The sequence below is a fragment of the Miniopterus natalensis genome, chromosome 13 (genome assembly GCF_054644295.1).
Source record: "Miniopterus natalensis isolate mMinNat1 chromosome 13, mMinNat1.hap1, whole genome shotgun sequence".
NCBI classification, from domain to species: Eukaryota; Metazoa; Chordata; class Mammalia; order Chiroptera; family Miniopteridae; genus Miniopterus; species Miniopterus natalensis.
The window spans coordinates 27995174-28019321 of record NC_142093.1 but is presented as its reverse complement, the minus strand read 5'-3'; the positions used below and the strand labels follow the sequence as shown (position 1 = coordinate 28019321).

Sequence of the window (24148 nt, the reverse complement as noted above, 5' to 3'; positions counted from 1 at the left end):
GCCCGACGCGAGTTACCGGCTGCGCAGGGCGCAGGCGCTGACAGCCGCGATCCCTGGGTGGTGGCGCAAAGCACGCTGGGACTTGAAGTTCGAGGCGCGTTTTCCGGCTCTGTCACGGTCAACGTTATTTTATTTTATTGCTTAGGGTAGCAGGAAGCGTGGACCGTCTGTGTGCTAAACGAAGTCTCCCGCAGCCTCTGCTAATCACCTTACCCTTCCTCTGGCGCGCGTGTGCAGCGGACTACAATGCCCACAATCCTTTTCCGGGAGTTGCGCCTCCGAGGTTGGAACTGTCTGCCTTTTTTCGAACGGGGGGTGCGCGGGGTGCGTGGTGCGTGTGGCGAAGGGAAAGGGCAGAGTTGTGGCTGGTGTGTTCTGGGTGCCGAGAAGACGAGTGTATGGCAGTTCGCACGTAGAAAGACATTTTGTTCTGCTTTGAAAACGGGAATTCTGCCCACGTAACAGCAGCTAGAGGAGCGCAAGCTGGAGATGTAATCCAGATTTGACTTTATTTACATTTTAAAAAATCATCTGTCTTTTTACCTTTCAAGTAAAAGCAGGAAGTTTATTGCAGAAGTTTTATGCTTGTGAAAGAGCTACTATTAATGCAACGAAACTTGCCTATGTATTTAAATTTTATGCGAAAACGACTTTTTTCGTCTTTAGTATTCTCAGCAGCTCTCTCAGAAAAAGAGTAGCCAGAGGTTCTCAGGTCATGTACAGGCGTTGGAAGCTATCTGGGGAACCCCCTGAAACTGTATACAAAATTTGGGGTCTACGTGCATTTTTCTGAGGAGAAACTTTATAGTTTTCATGAGTTTTTCCAAGTCAAGGGCCCTAAAAAATGTTACGACCTGCTGGTGAGAGCCGCTGTTCCGGAATGCTGTTCAGGAAGCTCACTTGGACTGTCACGGCTGTGTTTCTGTATGTGAAACAAAAGCCTTACCAAGTGATTGTTCTTTCTTGAGGATTTCTGTTTCGTGGTGTTTAGCTTTATTAAAAAAATTCTAAAACTCCCAGGTTCAAAAAGTATTATTTGTGCTCTTAAGAAATCATTAGTAAACCGCTACAAAGAAAAACGGAGTTTAAGAACGACCACGTCTTTTTATGTTTTCTCCACATTGTAGTTTCACATTCCCTGGATGGTTAGTTTCCCTCCACCCCCAACTTTTTTGAAAAATTTCAAACATACAGAAAAGTTGAAGGGGAAAAAAAAGTACAATGACCATTCATATGTCCTCTATGTGCATCCAATAATTAACATTTTGCCACAGATGTTATTTCTTTTTTCTCTGTATATACTTTTAAATCTAAAACATTTAGGGTAAGTTATATGTGTTATGGTTTTTCACTGCTAAATACTTATAAGAATAAAGACATTCTCCTAATAACCACAGCGCCATCCATTATCACATCTAAGAAAATTAACAATAATAACATCGTCAAATATCTGTTCCATATTCAAATTTCCTTAATTATCTCAAAATTGCTTTTGTAGCTATTTTTTTTCACCTATCCAGGATCCATTTGAGGTTTATATATCACGTGATTTTTTTTGTACTCTCAGTCTAGAACATAGGAAGGTTTTTATAAAAGGAAATCATAAACAGTTTACTCATGTTATCTAGTTGGTATTGAGGGTTGAAGGGAATGATCCTGCTATTACCGTTCATTACTTTTGACTTCTACTTCCCATAAGAATCTCAAAGATATTTCCCAGTTCTGATATTTTTTCAGATTATTGCCTGTAATCTGGATCTATTAGCATTGTCCTATGAGAAAAATCAGTAAAATTTAGAAAAAGATGCATGCCTTTTTTATTCAGGTGCTGTCTTTGGAGTAGTAGTCTTGTTTGTGTTGTATGTGGTTTTCCTACATAGAATTTTTTTTCTTGTATTAGATGAATTTACTTAACAATTGCCCTAAGAGGTGTGTGCGCACACGCATGTGCGTGTAACTTGGATGTAATGGCCTTGGCTAGAAATTAACATGGTTCAAAAGAGTATAGCTTAATATTCAAGAGTCTCCACAGTTTGGCTTTAGTTACCTCTCTAACCTCATTTTCCCACTGCTCTTTGTTTACCTAAACCTCCTTATAAAGTGAAATAATTGTTTCCCTTATTTACTGCCCTTTACTCACCCTCGATTGTTCGTTTCTCTAAGTTTGGTTTGTCTGTCCTGCCCATTGTCCAGTCCTCCCTATCTCTCTTTTAAGGCTCACCAGGTTGAAGCAGTTCTCCCTTCTTTGACTATGATGGCTCCTTACCTCTACTTCTCTTATGGCACTTCCTGCTTTTTATTTTGAGTCACATGTGTTCATCATTTCTATGAAACTGTACATAGCTTGAGGTGGAATCTGTGTCTATATCATCTTTATATCCTCCGCATTGTTAATCACCCAGTTGGTGCTCAGTAAGTAACTGTTAACTGAATAATTAAGTGCTCTGTGATAAATATCTTCACTTCCCTAGTAATGGACCAGTTGATCTGATCAAATTCATCCATAGCTAACCTTAGCTATTTAGCTCATTGTACGATCAACTTCTGCAGTTTACAGCCTTTTATTAAGTTTGTGACCATGTGTAAGTTTAGATTTAATATCGGGAATACTCTGTGTTTTCTTTTAACCTCTTCCCCCAAACCTTCCTTTTCTGGAAAAATTATTTATAATGTTCTAGAAAGTTTTTTACCTGTATCAGACTAGACATGTTGTTGGTATTTCCTGAATTACCCCCTAATATTAGAAAAACTAAGAGGAAGGTTGGGATCAGAGTGTTACTGAGAGGGACTATCCCTTGGGAGATATTTTCCTGAGAATCCTGAATCTTAGCCCAACCCACCTCATAGCTTGACTAACAAGAAATTGTTTTTGTGAGAGTCATATACTGAGAGCTATATAGGGCGTTGACTTGAACTTTGAAGGGAGATGAGGAGGAAAAAGGCCGTAATGCTGTGAAGACATTTCTGGGCTGGTACAAGAAAGGCGAACTCATCTTTTTATGATGCTCTTAATGCGTTTTAATATATTCAGTTAGTGGGACTGTTTTATCAAAGAGAGAACCTGAGTGTTTAGCCCCTTTTGCAAAGGACCAGCTGTGGCAGGAAAACTAGATTTACCTACTTATCTTTGTTCTTTTCAGTAAGTGTCCTTCTTTTCTAACCTTTTTGGGGTTGGAGGACTATAATTCTTGAGGCTGAGCATTGCCAGTTATTAAATGGTTATCTTTGTATGCACTTGGGATTAACTGGAGACATTTAGCTCTCTCTCTGATCAACAGAGTTCTAGTGAGTACATTTTAATGGGCATATAAGTAGGTGCAGGAGCCTGCAGGAAGGAGCTGCTCAGACATTTCCAGAAAAGGAATGACAGAACACTTAAAACTCCCTTGCTGTCTTTAATAACATTCCAAGGAATCTCAATTCCCCAGAGAGACTTCCTGGGTTAGACTCTAGCAGAGGCTATGGCCTGACAGGTCTCTTTCTCCATCTCAGACTCTACTTCAACAGCCATGTGAGACATGCTAGACAGGTCCACTTCGATCTCCTAATCTCTAGGAGTTCAGTGTTGTTTTATTGACTCTAGTGTTTTCTTTCTGCCTTGTTTTGTAGACTGGTCAAAAGAATGGATTTTACAGAGGCTTACTCTGATACATGCTCCACGGTTGGACTTGCTGCCAGGGAAGGCAATGTTCAAGTCTTAAGAAAACTGCTCAAAAAAGGACGGAGCGTTGATGTTGCTGATAATAGGGGATGGATGCCAATTCATGAAGCAGCTTATCACAACTCAGTAGAATGTTTGCGGATGTTAATTCATGCAGGTAAAGTAAATTCAAGGTATGGGAGGGTGGGCTGCAATCTGGATTAATAAAACATAAAACAGTGGTAATATATGGCTTATTTGTTTCCCTTTCTATAACCATAAAATAACCACCTGTACATTATTAAGAATGATAAGATTGCTTGCCTTGGGTTATAAATGTTGTCCTTTATATGGAAGTGCCTGTGCCTGGCCCATTTTTAGTGGCTGAGCTACGTTTAAGCATTGGATAGTTTCTGGTTACGGTTATTCTTTCTCCTTTTTCCAAACAAAAGGAGCAGTGTTACTGGTATTGAGGGTGTGAGTATTCTGTTTAAATTAGTCTTTTTTTTTTTTTTTTAATATTTTACAGTTCCCTTAATCTTGGGAATCTTTCCAATTGCTTTGACTTTATATTTGCTGAGGACACAGAGAACAGGATAGACAAGGTCCCTGCCTTTATGGTGCTTATATTCCTGTCAGGAAAACAGACAATAAATACTTAAACAGTTAACCAAAATAATTTCAACAGGTAAAAGTATTGTGGAAAAAATAAAACAGAGTAACAGGACAGAGCAGTCATGTGCTACTGCACATCTCTTTCCAAGTCTGTATTAGTTGACTTCATGCTTGTAACTAGAGATCAGCTATGTGGCAGTATTTACACCACAGAAATCAGCCAGTGCTACAAAGCAGTGCTGTCACTGGGCTTTTTCCCCCCTCCCTGAACCAGTTATACATTTACCAGCACACTACTGAGGGAAGGGCTCAGTAAACAAAACTAAGTGGGAGATTCTGACACTCAGGAAACAGGATGGGGAGAGAATTAAAGGCATGAATTTGACTTTTTTTCTCTAGTCAAAAAACTATCCCTGATACACGGTTATTTCTCTCCACATCAGAGCAGTGCTGTTTATGTTACAGTTTCTTTCCCCTTTGGCTGCTGAATAAACTTAGGCATGCTTTTCATTAATTGTGTTAGAATTGGCTGTTCAAGACATCTATGTTTTCTTATAGAGTATCTTTAAAATATCATCGTCTGGCTGGTGTGGTTCAGTGGTTGAGCATCGACCTGTGAACCAGGAGTCATGGTTCGATTCCTGGTCAGAGCATATACCCGGGTTTTCTGGCTCGATCCCCAGTAGGGGGTGTGCTGGAGGCAGCCAGTCAATGACCCTATCTTATCATTGATGTTTCTGTCTCTCTCTGAAATCAACAAAAACATATTAAAAAAATAGAAATTTAAAATATCATTTTTATTATTAATGACTGTTAACTTTGATGTTTTTGGAGAATCAGATACCCACACATAGTTAACAATGTGAATAATTGATAAAAATGGTAAAATAAAATTTTCTCACTATATTTTTATTAGAGTTCACTGTTATGAAATAAACTTTGGATAAATCTAATTTATTTGTAGTGTGTACACAAGGATTAGGGTAGGGGTAAGGAGATAGGAAGTCGGGTTAGCAGAGGGTAGGTAGTAGCTATTTGACTTATCTTCTTAGGAGGTGGTGACATTTTTGGTCTCAGTGTTCCATGAGTTTGGTTGTTCTCTGTAGTTGGAACTAATGTCCAAAATTCTATCAGTTTTGGTAATCTGATTCACTCACTAAAAATCAAATCAGAATGAGGCAGAAGGCTACACAGCCTGTTGCTCACTTTAGAAAATGTTTTATATATTCCCCTGGCCCATTCTTCCTTTTGTAAGTTAACTATCCCCTGCCTTTTAAAGAAAGAATATAATTAAACTTTTCTGGATGATTTAAGTTCAGGTATATTGACCTGTGAGGAATGGTAGGTGACTACTTTGTAAAAGGTCTAGCTAGCATACAGCTACATATGAGAAGGTATTTTAAAATGATGGTCAAGCACAAACATTTCTAATCCTGAAGAGTGAAGTGAGGTCTCTTCTGCTTAATGGTGACAGCAGCATCTTTATACCTGCAGCAGTTAATGCTATTAATTATGGATTAATCTTAAAAGTCCCCAAAATAAGTTTGACATATCTGTCATTCTTTATACTTGCTATATCTGTGTTTTATATGATTCATAATTCTCTTGTCCCTTGTGGCTCAGCTCATATACATAAAAGTGTCTTATATAATTTCTACCTCCTTGAACTTCATCTAATATTACTAAACTGCCAGAGATTCCTAAAACACACCTTTCTTTAGTGCACTGCAGTGTGAAGGTGCTCAGAACCACACAAAAAGAATGGAAGAGTCTGAAATGATTAGGAAGGGTTTGCTTTACTGTCTCTTTAATTTAGATCTAGAAACTAGTCCAAGAATCTTGGTCTTCTCATTTAAGTTGGAGAAGGACATTTAAATGTGGTATGGATTACTTAGAGATTTAATATGCATATATATATATTTTTCACTTTTGCTTTGTTTAAAGTATTAAATGCACAAATAACAATTTTGCTTGTCTTTTTTTTATCTTTGTTGGAATTTTGGTGTAATAATGAGATTTCAAGAAGCTTATTATCGTGGAGGGCAGTAAAGAACTTCAGTGGCAATTAATCATGCCATTCAGTATTAAACTGTTTGCTGACTAAAGGTCACTTAAAGTCTTGTAATTAATTATAGCATATCACTAACAAATACTTTGTTTTGGCAAATAGAGGATCTAACGTTTAGTACTTTTTATTAGTTCATGTTAAGAAAATATGCTCTCAAACTGACCACAATAACAGATGATGAAGATCCTTAGATAAATAAAGCAATGTAGCATAGTGATTAAATTATGTTCAGATGGACCTGGGTTCTTCTGACCATTACATTTTATTGGTGTGACCTTGGACAGGTGTTTAAATCTCTTGGTGGTTCAGTTTCTTCACCTGTAAGATGGAAATACTCCTTTAATTCAGCTCAGGTGAGAAACTGTGGGCCATCCGTAATTCCTTCCTTTTTCTTATATCCCCCACCTGGTCAGCAAATCTTTCTGTGTGTGTGTGTATGTATTATGCTGTTTTGATTACTATACCCTTGTTGTATAGTTTGAAATCAGGTAGTGTGATACTCAGGAACATTAGTTTTAGTTCTGGTATTCCAGAAAATATTAAAGTTTAAAAAACATTTTTTTTGTTTATCACTATCAGAAATGCCTTCACCATTCACCTTACATCCCATCCTTCTGTTGTTGGTATAGAGTTTTATTGTTTTGGAAACAAAGGTAAGAAAGTCACTTCTCAATATTATCTTTCTCTTGGAGTTAAAAAAAATTTTAATGTAGACATTATTTACACAATTTGAATGTTACGAGAACCTTAAGATTTTTATTAACAAATAAACCTCAGAAACATTAAAGTAAATGAACTTAAAAATTCCTTGTAAATTTTATACTACTGTTTGATTTCTTTGGAGTGCATTTTATTATTTTAGAAATGCAATCTTCATTAACTATTAGACTGTAGTGTTAGGTTAGAAAAGGAGTTTGTTTTTTATGTTTTGTTTTTTACATTCCATTCTTATGAGTTATTTATTTTATAATTGTAAGCTTGTACCCCTTGATCCCTTGCACCTATTTTGCCCACTCCAAATTCCTTTCCCCTCTGGCAACCAGTAATTTGTTCTTTGTATTTGTAAGTTTTGTTTGTGTGGTTTTTGTTTTGTTTGTTCATTTATTCTGTTTTTAAGATTCCACTTTTAAGTAAAATTGTATGGTGTTTGTCTTACTTATTTCACTTAGCGTAATACCCTCAAAGTTCATTCATTTAGTCACAAATGGCAATATTTCATTCTTTTTGTGTGGTTGCATAGTGTTACAGGGTGTGTGTGTGTTGTGTGTACGTATATATCACATCTTCATTATCCAGTCATCTGTCAGTGACACTTGGGTTGTTTCCATATCTTGGCTGTTGTAAATATGCTGCACTGAACATAGGGTGCATGTGTCTTTTTAAATTAATGTTTTGATTTTTTTCCCTTTGGTTAAATAGCCAGAAGTGGAATATTTTAAACTACCTTAATGTTACTAAGCTGAATAGCAAGGAGGTAATACTAGAGACGAGACCATTTCTCTCACGGAAATTTAGAAATAAAATAAGTCAAATTTATTAATACAGTAAACCTTGCTTAAGCAAATCTTTGGTGCTGCATCCTCTTCAGATTTCGCTTGTGTTACCGTTCAGCTCCTGCCACTCCCCTTCCCTTACCCACCAAAAATTAGAGACTCGAAAATGAGTGAGTGGGCAGAAATTTTGTGTAAAGAATACCAGAGACCTGTGCACCTGTAGAACTTTTTTTTAACTTTTTTAGAGAGTTTTAAACTATGAGACCTCCCATTTATGATTGTTTTAATATTTCTTGGAATCTTTGCTTTTTAATCCCAAGAAACAGAATTGATATCTTCTAGTTGATGGTTTTTTATTCTTTCATAGATCCATCTGAAAACTACATTAGGAGAAAGACTTTTGAGGGCTTCTCTGCACTACATTTTGCTGCACATCGAGGACACTGGAAGATCGTACAGATTCTTTTAGAAGCTGGGGCAGATCCTAATGCAACTACTTTAGAGGAAACCACACCATTGTTTTTAGGTGAGATAAAGTATTTGTGGTACAAATGCAACTTTTAATTTTTAATTTTTTTTCCTGAAGACATGAAGCTTAATCCCCCCACACCCAAGCTGTGTACTTAAAGTATGTCCTTTGGCAAATATTATACTGCTACTTCTTTGATTCAGAACAATTCCATTATTCCCCACCACATTCTATCATGCTGCCTATTTTTAATCAATATTTCCTGCACCCCCCTTTACCCTTGACAACCGCTGATCTGTTTTGACCCCTGTAGTATGCTTTTTTGCAGAATGTCATAAATATATATGGAATAGTACAACATATAATCTCCAAGACTGACTTCTTTCACTTAGCATAATGCTTTTGAGATTCACACTGTCACATATATCACTAATTTATTCCTTTTTATTGCTAAGTAGTAGTCCATTATATGAATGTACCACAGTTTATCCACTTACTAGATGTTAGACATTTGAATTATTTTCAGTGTTTGATTATTATGAATAAATTGCTACAAACATTTGAATGCAGGTTTTGTTTGAATATGTTTTCATTTCTCTTGGATTATTACTTAGGATTGTTGGGTCGTGTGGTCAGTGTATGTTTACCTTTGGCAAACAATTTGGATGTTTCTTATAAACTGAATACCATTTTTGCATTCCCTCTGGTAATGTTTGAGGGTTTCACTTGTCCCACATTTTTACCAACACTTGGTATTGACAATTTTTCTTTTTTGCTTTTACATTTTAGCTATTTTAATAGGGATTTAATTTAGTGGTATTTCATTATGTTTTTTTGTTTTTTTTAAAAAATATATCTTTATTGATTTCAGAGAGAGGAAAGGAGAGGGAGAGAGAGAGATAGAAACATGAATGATGAGAGAGTCATTGATCGGCTGCAGCCCGCAACCTGGGCATGTGCCCTGACCGGGAATCGAACCCTGACCGCCTGGATCCTAGGTTGACGCTTAACCACTGAGCCACGCCCGGCCGGGCTCATTATGGTTTTAACTTGCATTTTTCCTGATTGCTAATGAAGTTGAGCATCTTTTCATTGGGTTATTTGCTATCCTTTTCCCCCTGCCCTTAGTTTTGTGTTCAGATGTTTTGCTTTGAAATAACTTAAGATTTACAAAAATGTTCAATAGTAGTACTAAGGATTCTTAGATATCTTTCCACCCAAATTTTGTTCTTTTGTCCTGTGCACTTTATCATTTTATTTTGCTCTATACTATCTATCCATATAATATTAAGCCCTTTGAAATTAAACTGTAGATGTAATTCTTCTCTACCCATAAATACTTCAGTGTGAACTTCCTAAAAGCAGTGAAATTCTCTTATGTAATTGTCATGATCAAAATCAGGAAGTTAACATTGATACACTATTGTTGATTAACCTGCAGATCTTACTCAGTTTTGCCATTTGTTCCACTAATGTCCTTTATAGCAAAAAAAAATTATTATTTTTGTTCAGGATCCTGTCCATGATCACTTGTTACATTTACTTCTCATGTCTCTTTAGCCTACTGTAATTTGGAACAGCTCTTCAGTATTTATCTTTTATGATTCAAAAATTTTTCAAGAGTTCAGGCCACTTATTTTGTAGAATGTCTTTCAATTTGGGTTTTCTGATGTTTTTTTGGATAAAGTTCAGATTATGTATTTCTGGCAGGAATACCACAGAAGTGAAATGGTATCTTAGTGCATCTTATCAGGAAGAATATGACCCATTACTGGTAATGTTAATATATAAAAGTATTTTGAATATGTGAAATGTATCATGAAGATGTTTCATAGAAGCCTTGATGTAATATGGTTTGAATTCTCCACTGGGGAGATTGCTGTTTTATATAAAGTTTCTTTCTTTTCAACATCCACATTTAGCCCACTTTGGATATTCTGTACAACTACACAGTAGGCTTTCACTGAGGCTCAGCTATGTGCAATCTCTGTTCTAGTTGCTGTCTTCAAGGAATCTATATGGAGGAGTGGACAAAATAAATTAAGTTGTGTAAAAAGAAATAGAATTAAAGTGAGCAGAATATTAAAAGAGGGAAGAATAAGTCACCCTGGATAACAGAGGAAGGCTTCATGTGCCTTTAGAGTGCTGTATTTATTATAACAGTAACGTTTATGGAGCACAATGTATACCAAGACCTGTTTCAGATGTTTTATATGAATTAGCTCATTTCATTTTTTCCCAAGATTTTTTATTGATTTTTGGAGAGAGAGGATGGGAGAAGGGAGGAAAGAGAGAGAGAGAGAGAGAAACACTGATGTGAGAGCCAAACATCAATCAGCTGCTTCTTGCACACCCCCTACTGGGGATCACCCTGCATGTGACCTTTCATGCACAGGCAGATGCCTAACCAATACAGCCATACAGGCAGGGCAGCTCATTTAATTTTCACTGTGATTCTATGAGATATATACTGTTATTATTTCCACTTTTACAGATAGAGGAAATTATAAAAACAGGATCAGAAAAGCTGTATTTGAGTCTTGATCCTGCTATTGTTTGTGTATTGGTTAGAATAGCATTTCCTGAATTGATTATTGAGCTATTAATAGATGTTTGTTGACAGAAGGGTTTTTTATGAATATATGTTTGGAAAATGCTATGTACTATATTCCCTAATGTAGGGAAAAAAAAACATTAGCCGTATAGCTTAATGTGTCCACTCAGTCTGAAGTACCCTCTGCATTCTATGTTATCTTATTTTAGTATTTTCATAGCTCTTATCACTGACTGCAGTTATTTTATTAGCTTTTTTTTGACTGTCCCTTCCACTAGAAAGACTGATGAGAGCTGGCATTTTATTTATCTTACTCAGTATCATAACTCTCAAACTCAGATCATGCCTGGTTTGGGGTAGGCATTCAGTAAATTATTTGTTGAATGAAAGAATGAAGGTCTCTGAAGAGGCCTCTTATAAAACAATACTTGTTTTAACTTTAACCCAGCATTTTTGAAATGTATTTGACCATAATATTCTTTTTTGTTGTGGAACACAAAGAATAGTAATATTTCATGGGACTATTTGAGAAGTGCTAGGTTGGTCACTTATAGTTTCAAAATGTAATAGTCACATTTATGAAATTTAGTATTGTGCTTGTGTATTTGGAGAAAATTAGAAATGCAGAGTTTTTAGTGATTTATATTTCATATTATAGTGTACTTGCAATTTTTTTATGTTAAGGAAAAATTGCTAAGATAATTCAAACCCATGAATGAAATTTAATCACTTATTTTTAATAATAGGATTTATTTAGTGGTTTGTTTTTTTTGTTTGTTTTTTTTACAGCAAACTTACCATTCTAGTTATGTTTTGTATTGGCTGATACAAAAAATAATTTGGCTCAAGCAGGGGTTTTAAACCCAAGGAGATGTTGTCCTGTAGTACTTTTAAGTGCACAAATGTTGCATCAATTATATTAGGTCTTTGTTTGGAAGTAGATAAGAGTATTTTTTAAAAAAAGAAAAGTACTGTCTTAGCTTTTGCAAGAACATAATGTCATAGAATGAATATATGACTCTTTGATTTGGTGATCTGGGCTCCAGTGTCCGCTCTGCCCATAAGTAATATGACAAACTTTAGCAATCTGCTTTGCTTACTTGTGTCTTTCTGCGTCTAAAATAACCACAGTGATCCATGTGTTAATTTATAATGGAAGAGAGTCTTTTATTAAAACAAAATTCAGAACACTTCAAGGTTTGCAACAATCTATAGATGATAATCTCTGGGTGAGGAAGAGTGGCTGACCCAAGTGGACTTAAAATGAGAAAGGGAGACGGCCCATCTAGTATAGCAGCTTCTTCCCCTATCTGTAGTTATCTTCCAAGACTGTTGTTTGCTGAAACTTCGGTGTGTGTTGTCCCCTTTCCCTGGGGGAAGTGATATTCCCGCGCATATTGTAGTACCTGTCCCGATGGCCCAGTTACTACCGAGACTGTGCTAGGGGTATAAATATAAAACCAGAGGATGAAGGGATAGAAAATGAGCACAGCACTATGGAAACTTGCCAGGTGACTAGAAGAGTCCTTGACCTAAGTCATGGGTGATTATGATTGAACTGAAGGTTAAATGCAGAGAGTTAAAATAGTAGTAATCCACAGTGTATAATGGGAACACTTTTCTTATACACAACTCATCGACATTTTCATAAAAATGAGTTCAGAAGGAACTCTTTAGTTTGATGGCAGTAAGAAATTAGAAGACCACAAGAAAAAGTCAGGAAACTGCTCCTTATCTTTCCTCTTGAAAATTGTCCTTCTAGAACACCTTTTGGTTAACATGCAATTTAAAGTTTATATTTTAATAAGGAGCCTGCCCCTTACTTATTTTGCCCTTGTCTCCTCCTTTCCCTACTCCCTTTCCGTTGCCTCATAAATCCATACGTACTAAATATTTTAAGGATAGATTTGTAAAATTGCTTTGGAAATAAGAATACCCTTATTTATAAATATAGCAGATTCTAAGTAGAAATCCAGGTAATTATATAGGAAATAGGTTTTCTTTAGCTGTGTATAAAACAACACTGATAAATTGGAGGCTCGAATCCAACCCGAAGTGACTTTATAAAACAGTTTCTGTGGGAACTGCACAGCATGCAGTTCTGGCTTTTGATGGATTATTTTTCATTTTTGTTCTTCTGAGTCTCTGCTTATCCTGTGTAACCTTCAGTGTTAAACATAGCAGTAACTTTTAATAAGAACAGAGTGTTTTATAAACAGTGTTATGTGAGGCTGCCTATTGCAATATTTAACTGTAAAATGTGTCATGCTTCAGCTTACGTGGCTGAGTTATCCTTTAACTCTGACTTTGCTGATGTGTTCCAGAGGGAACATACCACCATGTGTTTCACTTTTCACTGCTATCAGCTGGGATCAGCAGTCATTTATAGGGTTGTTTTATGAGGTGCTAGGAATTTTGAGGTTTAGCACTCATATTTAATAAATATTATATTTATTAAATTTTATCTTTGGAGTTATTTTTAGATATTTCAGTGGAAAGATTAATCATCTTCCTCAAGGATTGTAACCTAAGCATTTTTACTTGAGGCCATACTAAGTTATTGAAAATACGGGTTTGAGTTTCCCACATCAAAAGTATAGCATTCACTAAAAAGTTACATTTTAAAAAGTTTTAATTTCATGTTTTGTTCACTTTTATCTATTTTTATATGGTTTTATGTTTCCTGATGCAACTTTTTATTATTTCATATTATACCCTTCTATTTTTAAGACAATATCTTTTTGTTCCTTAATGTAAGCAGTTAGGAAACTAGGATATATTCTTCCTTATATTTACATTTATACAATTAAACATATTTATACAACCTGTCATTTTATTAGTCATGTTTGATAACAGGTTTTAAAGATGAGGAAAGCAGTATTGTTATATTGTCCTTATGTAATTCCTTTTCTTCCTCTCTTTCCAGCTTTTGTTAGCTATGTCGTCATACTTGTGTTGTCAGTGGAGATAACATTTTGCATCCTGCTCTGGCATCTTAATTCCTTCATTTCGTTTCCTCCTTAGTGCTGTGGTTAAATAGCTCAGAAGTTTACTACCAGTTATTTTGCCATGGTTTTTCCAGCCTTGCTTGCTTAACTAAATTCTTCCTTTAATAGAGTTCTCTGACAGGACCTTTGGAAATAATGTTCCCTGAGTTCTTACCTATTCATAATTGAATAATGATTTTACATTTGGACAGTTTGATTAGGTGTATAATTTTTAATGGTAATCTATTATGTTCTAGAGTTGAAGTTTGAGGCCAACCTAATTTTCTTTTTCTTTTTTTTTTAAAAAAAAGTTTATTGGTTTTTAGAGAGGAAGGGGGAGAGAGGGAGGGAGGGAGGGAGGGAGGGAGGGAGGGAGGGAGGGAGGGAGGGAGGGAGGGAGGGAAACATCCATATGAGAGCCGGAAACCTAGGCATGTGCCCTCGACTGGGAATTGAACTGGCAACCTCCTAGTGCACGGGATGACACCTAGCCAACTGAGTCACACTGGCCAGGGCTCTTCCTGTTTTTGTGACAATATTTTTCCATGTTTGTGCTGTATCAGTTTTCTCTGAGACATGGTGCACTGTCTTAATATGTAGCTTCAGATTTTCTTTATTTTACTACATCTTTCTGGAATTATATCTTTAAATATTTATTTGTTGTATTATTATGAGAATCTTCTTGGGCTCCACTTATTTATATGTTGACTATACTGTTTTTCATATCTGTTATTTCTTCTTTAATCTTCTTTCTGTTTATTTTCACTTTACTTTTCCTATTTTTAAAAAAATCTTCTATGTTTCTTTTTAGAAATGTCTATTCTCTCTAGTATTTCTTCCAGTTTCAACTTCATTCCTATGATTGTTATATTTTTTTGAAGTCTGTCTTGTTGTTCAAGTTTATATTACATTGTTTCCTATCATCTAGTTATTTGCTACTTGAGCACTTGTGTCCCAGTGTTGTCCCTTTTTTCACTAACTTAACTTTTTTCATTTTAAAAGGTTTAGCCACAATTTCACTCCCTTTGTGGCAGTATTTTTATGATAAAAGGTGTTTTGGAGGGTCTACTAATAGTTTTTCCTCTAGCTTCCTCCTTTTTTATACCTTTGTATGGATTCCTGCTCGATCCTTTGTGGTAACTTATCTGGAAACATGAGTTTGTGCTTAACCAGCTATTTTCAGGAGATTTTAAATGGTAGGGAGCTAAAGCCACATTCCTGACTAGCTAGTTTTCCTTTTGACTCAGGGTTTTTGGATGTGAGTTTATTTAGCTATTACCATTCACCAGTAAGTGGACACAGGTAGCTGTGGGTTTTGCAATGCAGCTTCCCTTCTGTAGTAGCAGAGACCAACTACTCTTGCAAATATAGCTTCTTTGGGTGATTCTTTGACCCCACTCGTCTGATTTTCAGACTTCAACTGGGCCCAGAGAAGTACTGCTCTCAGTGCATGAATCTATCCTCTGCTGAGAACTTAAGTTTAGCATCTCAGAGGGAGCTTCTGACCTTTGAGAAGTTTACCTAGTCAGCTCTTTCTCAGACATCCAGCTGAGTGAGACATCTTCTCTCCCCTTCCTCCCACAAGTACCCAGGATTGATCTCCATTCTTTTTGGAAGCTCTTTTACCTATTTTTGATGTGGAGTTTTAGCTGGATCCTAGTTTTTCTAAAAATGGAGAGTGTGTTTTTATTTCTTCTTGCTGATTTTGGATTAATTGCTTTTGGAAGAGTAAGAGGGAATGCTTACTTTATGCTATATTAAAATTGGAAGTCCATATTAATTTTTAAAGTAAACTGAAAATTCTTGATCTCAGTATTTTGCAATAATTTGATATTCTGTGGTATGAATAGACCTAGATGAACTCCTCCTCATCCCCCACCCCGTCCATGCAGTGTGATTCTTGTTTTCTTTAGGTATCATAGAGCAGTGTTACTCAAAATGTCAGTGTATTGATACAAGGGGCTTGAGCCAGGATATAAATCAATGTACTGCTTCCTTCATCAAAGAAGTCTTGTTTCAAGAAAAATGTCAGCTGAACTAAACAGTGTGCTCAGGGACATAATTGATTTACATTCTGGTCAAAACTTCTTACCTCACTGAGGATTGGTAACAGTTTGCAGATTGACAGCCAGTCTATGAAGGATATTGAGTAGCACTGCTGTATACAGTATGTATGTGTGGCTGTCAAACTGGATGTGATCATCACTGGTTAGTATGGCTGAAGTGGAAGTGTTGCTCCTATATAAATAGGAGTCTTTGGGATGAAAGATAGTTTGACATGTACTTTTTCTCTGATAGGGATTCTTTGGTGTAATAATTTATTTCTTTAAGCTATGCTGTGGATACCCCCGGAGGTGACTCCTACTAGGAGAATACCACTTTATGAATGCTTTAAAAATGGGAATTGGATAATTACAGAAAGTGGTAGAATTCAGTGTTGTAGCTCTAGAAGAAGTAAGTTTAAGGCTGTGCTATCTAAATCAAATATTTTCTTGACTCCATTGCTGGGGAGACCTGGAAAAAAAATCAATATATAATAAGATGTTGATATGCTTTTGTCTTTTAAAACATGTGATTGATGGCTGTTTTTTCTGGATATGGTTTCTGATGTCTGATTGGCCATTAGACCTTTCTTTGTCAGAAACCATGAGTCATGCCATGTTGTCAGTGGCGGGGTGTAGAATTCGATTGGGGTATTCTCCACACCTTTTTGTTACATTCCTGTCATAATGAATTTTGCACATGAGGTCATGGTTTTTCTCATCAGTATACATCTTAAAGATTAAAATTGTTATTCAGGGCCAAGATTCATTATAGGAATCTCTCTGAATATGTAGAATCTCTCCTATGTATTCTTTACGGAAAAGTACTACTTTATAACCATTCTGATTACAAAATTTAATTATGAAATGGTTAACTGTGGGCAGTCCTACATACCCAGTGACATTCTTTAAATTCTACATCCTTGCCAGTCACATTGCCAAAGTGAAATATTGCAACTAATGTATTCTGTCAGTGGAGTTAGTATAGTACTTTAATAGTTCTACTGTCTTAGGTACAGGTAAAACCTTGGAAAAATATAAACTCTGAGGTCACATAGAATAAATTAGCAACACCAGAAAAAAATCCCTGTTCATTGCAGCCTAGTTTCTTTTCTAATGCCACCAGATGTCAGTATAACCACAGGACCAGAGAAGTATTGCAGTAGATAAATGGCTTGTGAACATTCTTTTTGCTTCATGAAAGAGGTAGGGGAAAAAAGTTTTATACAAATTAGGTATACAAAGCAAAGATTATTTTATTGTTGAATTGTATAGAAAAATGACGAGCATAATGGAGAATAGAGGGCATGTAGAGCTTAAAAAACATAGATACAGTTAAAAATTCATATATAAATCAAACATACTAATTAAATAAGTGACCTCTGACTTTCACCAAAATCAGCAACTGGCTGCTGTAGCTAGAGCTGATGAGCAGCCTGTGATCAAACTGTTCACTACACCCTCACCAACTGTGATGTTTGTCAGTAGAATTACTATCGAAATCTGAGCCTCAAAATGACAGTGCTTCTAGCTTATAGATGTAAAAATCAGTTCACTGCGATTTGAATTAGGTACAAAACTTATCTGCAGTCATTCCCTAGAACACATAGTCACATTAGGCATTTTTCCAAAAGAGCATTCAGTAGGATAATTACATTTTTAAAAGCCTCTATTTAAAAAATTTATTCTTTAATGAATGCTCCTTCGAAGAATGGAGCATTATTTACTATTCCTAGTTAGAGTTATCACTTACTTATATGTGTACGTCTACCATATTTGTCCCAGATGAGAATCCGACATCGAGTCCATGCTTTTATGAAGTCTTCATGTGGGCCTTGTGACTACTCAGTGTGTTATATGCCTCAACCGAGTGCTGACTTTGGTTAGAAGTTTTATGTGGGTCAAAGGCGCTTTCCAGTTTTTTTATTTCTTCATTTCAAAAATATTTTGTTATGTTTTCCCATATTACTTCTTTTTATTTTCTTCTTTTTTCCTCTAATTTAGGGAGTGGAAAAATTTGTTTCTTCAAAAATATGAAATGTCCCCCTATAAATTATTGTAGGAAACGATGTTTTCATGTCATTCTTGCTATCTTAGACTTTTGTTCTACAGATCTCATCAGTACTATAATAATGACCTGCTGCAAGAGGGACAGTGTCCCTACCCTCAGAGCTCTGGTTTTTCTTTTCTACTGTCTCAGCTGGAGTCTTATAGACAGTACCTGTTTGGCTTGAAGTGAGGAGAGCCTTTCTCTCATATCTCTGTGCCCTGACACTGAGATCTGCCTTCCAAAGTGGGGTATTTTATTTCACCCTTATTCTTGTTTTGTAAAATGTGTTTTTTAATTTACTTCAGAGAGAGGAATGGCGGAGAGAGAGAGATAGAAACATCAATGATGAGAGTCATTGGTTGGCTGTCTCCTGCAGGCCCCCTACTGGGATCGAGCCCGCAGCCCGGGCATGTGCCCTGACCGGGAATCGAACCCCGATCTCCTTGATCCTAGGTCAACGCTCAATCACTGAGCCACGCCAGCCGGGCTCTTCCATATTCTTTATCCTTGGGCTCTGGTCTCTCTTTGATGCTATAGTAAAACCAGATCCTACGGTTCTGCTTTTGTTTTCTCTCTGGGAATCCACATTACTTTTCTAGGTTTTAGCTCAGTGGACTGCTGCACTCTGCTTGGACTATTTCCTCTGCTTGAAGTACTCTTTCCTCAACCTTACCCTTGCTCTGCTCAGACTTTAGCTCACTACACCATAATCAGGAAATGTCCGCAGGCAGAGAGCTGAGGTGATCCTGGGGCTCACCCTACATGTTTTCCTCCTCTTAGGAATCAGCTTTCTCCCTGTTGTTAATGCCAGAAAAAGTCATCTCTGTATATTTAGTCTACTCTTAAGATAGTTTATGGTGGGATGGCTAGTTTAGTACCAGTTATAGTGTTATATCCAGCAGTGTAATCCAAAACTTATTCAGTTTGGAGAGGGAATGTATTTTTAAAAAGAAAACAATCTTATTTTCTTTTAGACATTTTCCCCCCCATTTACCCAGTCACCGATTATTTATTGCCTGTCTTCTGTCTGTGATTGGCACTGGGCATCTAAGGGGGATGAGACACAGTTTCTTTCCTCAAGGAGTATACTTCTTAGATTAGGTGGTCAACAAATAGGAAGCTTGAGTCTGTGTTGTTCTGAATAAACTTTTATTGATGTATAGCATGCATTGTTATGGTATGGCTCCTCCGTCTCCCTCCAATGTGGCAAGTTGTTATATAAGGACAGGAAGGTTAATCCACCTTTTCCTAAGGAGAGGCTTTGGTAGCAGATGTAAGCTCTAAGTACACTTTTGTAAACCACCATTTCTTAATTATTAACCATTAAATTTGCATTATTTTGAAGTAATTAGCAAGAGCTATAAAAATGTTATTTACCTGCTCATGTGTTGGTTTCACTAGAGATGCAGAAATCAGATATCTTAATGCATTTATATTAAAAGTACAAGCAACTTTTGTCTCTGACTTCCATGATGTACTTAATCAAAACAAATTTTTTCAACTTCCGTCTTATAAGGTCAGCCTAACTCATGAAAAACAAACTTATCTTCACTCTGCTTCATATATCACCACTGACAACCTGATAATCTTCAGCTCAGGGTCTGGCTATAGAATGATTTTTGCCAGCAATCGCTGATAATGATGTATGAATTGGATGTGAAACAGATTTTCTTCCTTTTCTATTATGACCTCCATCCAAAATTAGATTGACTTTAGATTGATTATAGAAAAAGAACAGCTTGAAAAACTGTTGTTTTTTCCTAGTAAAATGCCCTTGAATGTTAACTTAGAAATAAGATTTATTCTCGTACAGTGGTACTACTATCTCAGCCATGGTGGTTAAATTTCTGAAACCTCCCAGGGTAAGAGAATTCTCCATTAAAGAACTTCTGACAGTTCTTATGGAGGAGATAAGCTTTAGTATAAATTCATTATGCAACACTAATAGAATATCAATGGCATGTTACCATCTTCAATAATAATGAGTACATTTATTATTTATTCTATACTTTTAAGTATTTTATTTTTCTATTGTTACATCTATATTAGCATTTTTCAAGTGTGGCCCTTCATCCAAATGTGTAGTGCCTTTCTAATTTTTGATGGAGACTTGTTGATTCCTGCCTCCTACTGCAGTAGAAGATACAGAATAACTATATGCTCTAAATAAAATAAAAAATATTATTTGTTTTTCCCTTCCTGTTACCAAGCACATGAAGTCAGACTTTATACACATCTCTGTTCTCTATCTTTTTATAGATGCTGATATTCATCGAAACTTAGAATTCTAAGAAGTCATTGTAACAGCCTTACACCTACAACATTCACAGTATATCTTATTTACTTAATGGTGTATGTGTATGTGCTTACTTATTTTATTGAGCACTATATAGTTCATAGCAGAATGTTTTGTGGTAGCATTCTGGAAAGTTTAGCCCCACTTGTTTATTCTGTCAACTTAAATAGCATTGTACCTATGTTCACCCTCACTAGGTAGGATTTATAAACTGTTATATGTACATGATATTAGACTACACATATCTTGTGGTAATGTTAAATTAGATATATATATTAAAAAGACTAGGATAATTTGGTGAAACCAGTAAAAGGGCACATGATTCTTAGGTATCTATAAAACTGCACACTATTCCTTCAAAGGATCTACTTTACCAGCATCTTGGGAGCCATTATTTTTTTAAAATTTATTTAATTTTTTTAATTAAGTATATTGGGGTGACATTACATAGTTTCAAGTGTACAATTCAATAATAATACATGATCTGTATGTTGCATTATGTGCTCACCACTCAAAGTCTAGTCTCCCTCTGTCACCACAAATTTTGCCCTTTTTACCCGTCTTATCCCACCCGCCTCTGGTAGCCACCCTTCTGTTGTTTATGTCTGAGTTTGTTTGTTGCTTTCTGTTTTATATCCTACATATGAGTGAAATCACATGGTTCTTGCTCTTTCCTCTCTTATTTATTTTGCTTAGCATCATACTCTCTCAAGATCCATCTGTGTTGTCATAAATGGCAGTATTTCAACCTTTCTTATGGCTGAGTAGTATTCCATTGTGTATATAAGTACCACGTCCTCTTTATCCAGCCATCCACTGAAAGATACTTAGGTTGTTTCTGTCTTGGCTACCACGCATAGTGCTGCAATGAACATAGGGCTTCATATATCCTTAGGAATAAACGTTTTCAGAATTTTCGGGTAGATACCCAGAAGAGGATTGCTGGGTCATATTGTAGCTCTATTCTTAATTTCTGGCGGAGCCTCCATGCTGTTTGCTGAAGTGGGAGTCATTAGTTTCAGTTACTATAGTTAAGAAAAATGTATTTCTTTAGCAACACTCTTTAGAAGAGTCCCCTTCTAGTTCAAATAAGCAAGGTTTTTCTGTATTTTTAATTTTAGCAATGATGCTGTTTATGATGGCAAAAATATCTGAGATGCAGAACTTGCAGTGTTGCTCCTTCAGCTCTCAGTAACTTTTCATTTGTGATCAAATGGTAATTATAGGAAACCTTTCAGTCCTGTTGAGATTGACCTGTTCATCCCATTCTCCCCTCAGTTGCATTTTTAACAAAATAGAAACATATTGTCTCCATTATCAGAGAGAATAAATGTTTGCTTCTTGCTTCCATTTCCTCTCTCTGTCTTTTAAAATGCAATTGTAAATAATTTGTATGTGCACAGAAAAGATATGTATATCAATGGGTTTGGGCTAAGACAATTGAGATAAATGTTTTGGCATTGCATAGGGAGTATGTGTTTTGATTTGTTGATAGGAATGATCACAGCATTGTGAGTTTCGAGGTACATAAGTGATGAGAACATCACCAGAGTATCCATTCCTACAAACATGCCTTCTTACTGACAGTAATTTTTTTTGACTGCTATATTGCAGCGGTTGAAAATGGACGGATGGATGTGTTAAGGCTGTTGCTTAGACACGGAGCAAATGTTAATGGATCCCATTCTATGTGTGGATGGAATGCCTTACACCAGGCTACTTTTCAGGTAACTTGTGAATTTATTATTTCATCTTCATGTAAATTGTATATTTCACCCTTTGAAAATGACAGTTCTCTGCAGTTTTTGCGTCCGCCTTGTCTGTGATCTACAATGGCTCGTGCAGCACAGAAAAGGCAGTCTAAATGCTGATGATCATCCTGAATAAACCAGCTGCCCGAGTAGTTTCTGCAGTTTTGGGCCACAGGGATTATCTCAGTTTTTCAAATGTTGATAGCATAGTTTAGAGATCATCAGAATACTTGGGATATAAATTGATAAGGAGCAATGGCTTATTTTATGTATAACAGTGTGTTTAGAAGCTGTGATAACTCCTCAGTGCTTGGGCCAGCAAGCTATTTTTGCAGGATTCTGTAAGGATTATAATTCCTAGAGATCAGCGTTTCATCTGTTTATGTTTAACGGCCTTGCCAAACGTATAGAATAATCTTGATTGTTTAATACTTCCTTCCCATCCAACTTTTAAAAACAAATTTTCCTTTAGTGAGGGTAAAAAACAAACAAACAAAACAAAACACAACAATAATAAAATATATCTTTTATTTTCTTTGTTTTCTCTTATTTAAAATATGAACCTGTGCTTTAGGAAAATGCTGAGATCATAAAGTTGCTTCTTAAGAGAGGAGTAAACAAGGAATGCCAGGATGACTTTGGAATCACACCGTTGTTTGTGGCTGCTCAGTATGGCAAGCTAGAAAGTTTGAGCATACTTATTTCATCGGGTAAGATTAATCCATTAGCCTTTGCTCGTGTAATAAGATCATGAGTTTGAACTGTGTATCTTCTTAGGAAGAAGAATTCTTGACCAGATATAAATCAGGTTGTGAAATTTATGTTTTTATGTTAGTGGTAAATAAGAGTACATACAAGTTGATTTATAAGCCTGGTTACTGAGTGTCTATTACTAACATAATGCAATGTACAGCTACTAATTTATCTGAGGAGGAACATAATGATCTGTCACTAAAACAAGCTTATTGGAAACTGAATGATGGGGCTGCCCTTTCTTATAGGGACCTGAGCAGTTCCAACTTTCTAGGGTAGAAGACTATATTAAAATTAATTAATTTATTAGGTAGCTATTCTGTATATTGAGCCTTTGAGTTGTATGTTTTGATCAATTGTATAATTATTTAAATGGGTTTATTTCAAATTGCGTTTATACTTTATTATGTTAATAGCAACCAAACCTGCTGAAGTTTTCTCCTTGACAACTGTTACACATTCGGTATTGTCAGAGAAGATGGTGTTGGGGTGGCATTCTTACTCTGTGTGACACTTCTGTGACCAGAAACATTTGTTATGTAGGGCTTTTAAATTTCTCCAAACACGGCCTATGCCCTAACCTGATGAAGTGTAGATAGTTTAGAGCAGAAGGGAAATACACCAGTTTTGCCATCAGGCAAGTTAAAATTTTTTTTAAAAATTATACTAAATATCAATTTTTAAAATACTTTATGCTTTTCATATACTTCCTATAATACCTGGGCTTTTAATAAGTTACCTTCAAATATACAAAACAAAGTTTATTTAGACAGCGGGCACGTATTTTCTAATTTTTAATTTCTCTTTACAAATCTTCAAATACTCAAGTTGAAGTAGGAAGCAAAAAAAACAGTAAGTGCCAAATTACAATGTCTGTTACAGATATGAGTCTATAAATCTTAGAGTTGAGGGGAATCTCCAATATTTTATTTTATTTTATTTAAAAAAATTTTTTTCCCCCATCGCCATTTATCCCCTGTGCCCTCTTCCACACCCCTCCCCCCCATCACCACACTGTTGTCCAGGTCCACGAGTTCTCTTTTTTTTCTCCTCCCCCCCAAATAATTTATGTAAACATGTGTTTTTAGATTGTGAATTCCAGACCCTGAGTGTTTAAGTGTCTTGCCAAAGATCTGGAAAGTATTTCTTGGCAGAATCAGGACTTGGACCCAGGCCTTCTGATGCTCACCTTCCTCCTTCTACATTGTGTCTTCCTGAGGACTGTCCTAATTCATTTTATGGCTTTCAGTCCCATAAATTCCAATTATTAGTGTGTAGTTCAGACTTAGAATAAAGTAGGTTAAACTGTACCTTGCTTACTCCCCTCATGCCAAGCCCGTCTCCTGGATGCTAAGCAGCTATTGTTTTGCTGTGTTCTTTTTTTTTTTCTTCTCTCCTCTGTGAATAGTTAAGAACAGCACATTGAAAAG

At 36.1% G+C, this 24148-nt stretch overlaps 1 protein-coding gene across 2 annotated transcripts in view; it reads left to right on the top strand.

Moving 5' to 3' along the window:
• The window catches only part of ASB3 (ankyrin repeat and SOCS box containing 3), a 62549-nt gene that overhangs the window by 12761 nt on the left and 25640 nt on the right, over nt 1-24148 (top strand). Inside the window, exons 1-5 of one of the 2 annotated variants that reach the window (XM_016222162.2) lie at nt 173-283; nt 3610-3818; nt 8184-8342; nt 21829-21941; nt 22540-22675. In XM_016222162.2, coding sequence (XP_016077648.2) covers nt 3623-3818; nt 8184-8342; nt 21829-21941; nt 22540-22675 — 604 coding nt within the window. In that variant the 5' untranslated portion in view covers nt 173-283; nt 3610-3622. Of the gene's footprint in view, nt 1-172; nt 284-3609; nt 3819-8183; nt 8343-21828; nt 21942-22539; nt 22676-24148 lie in introns of those variants that run through there. The other variant, XM_016222160.2, reaches the window with a different exon arrangement.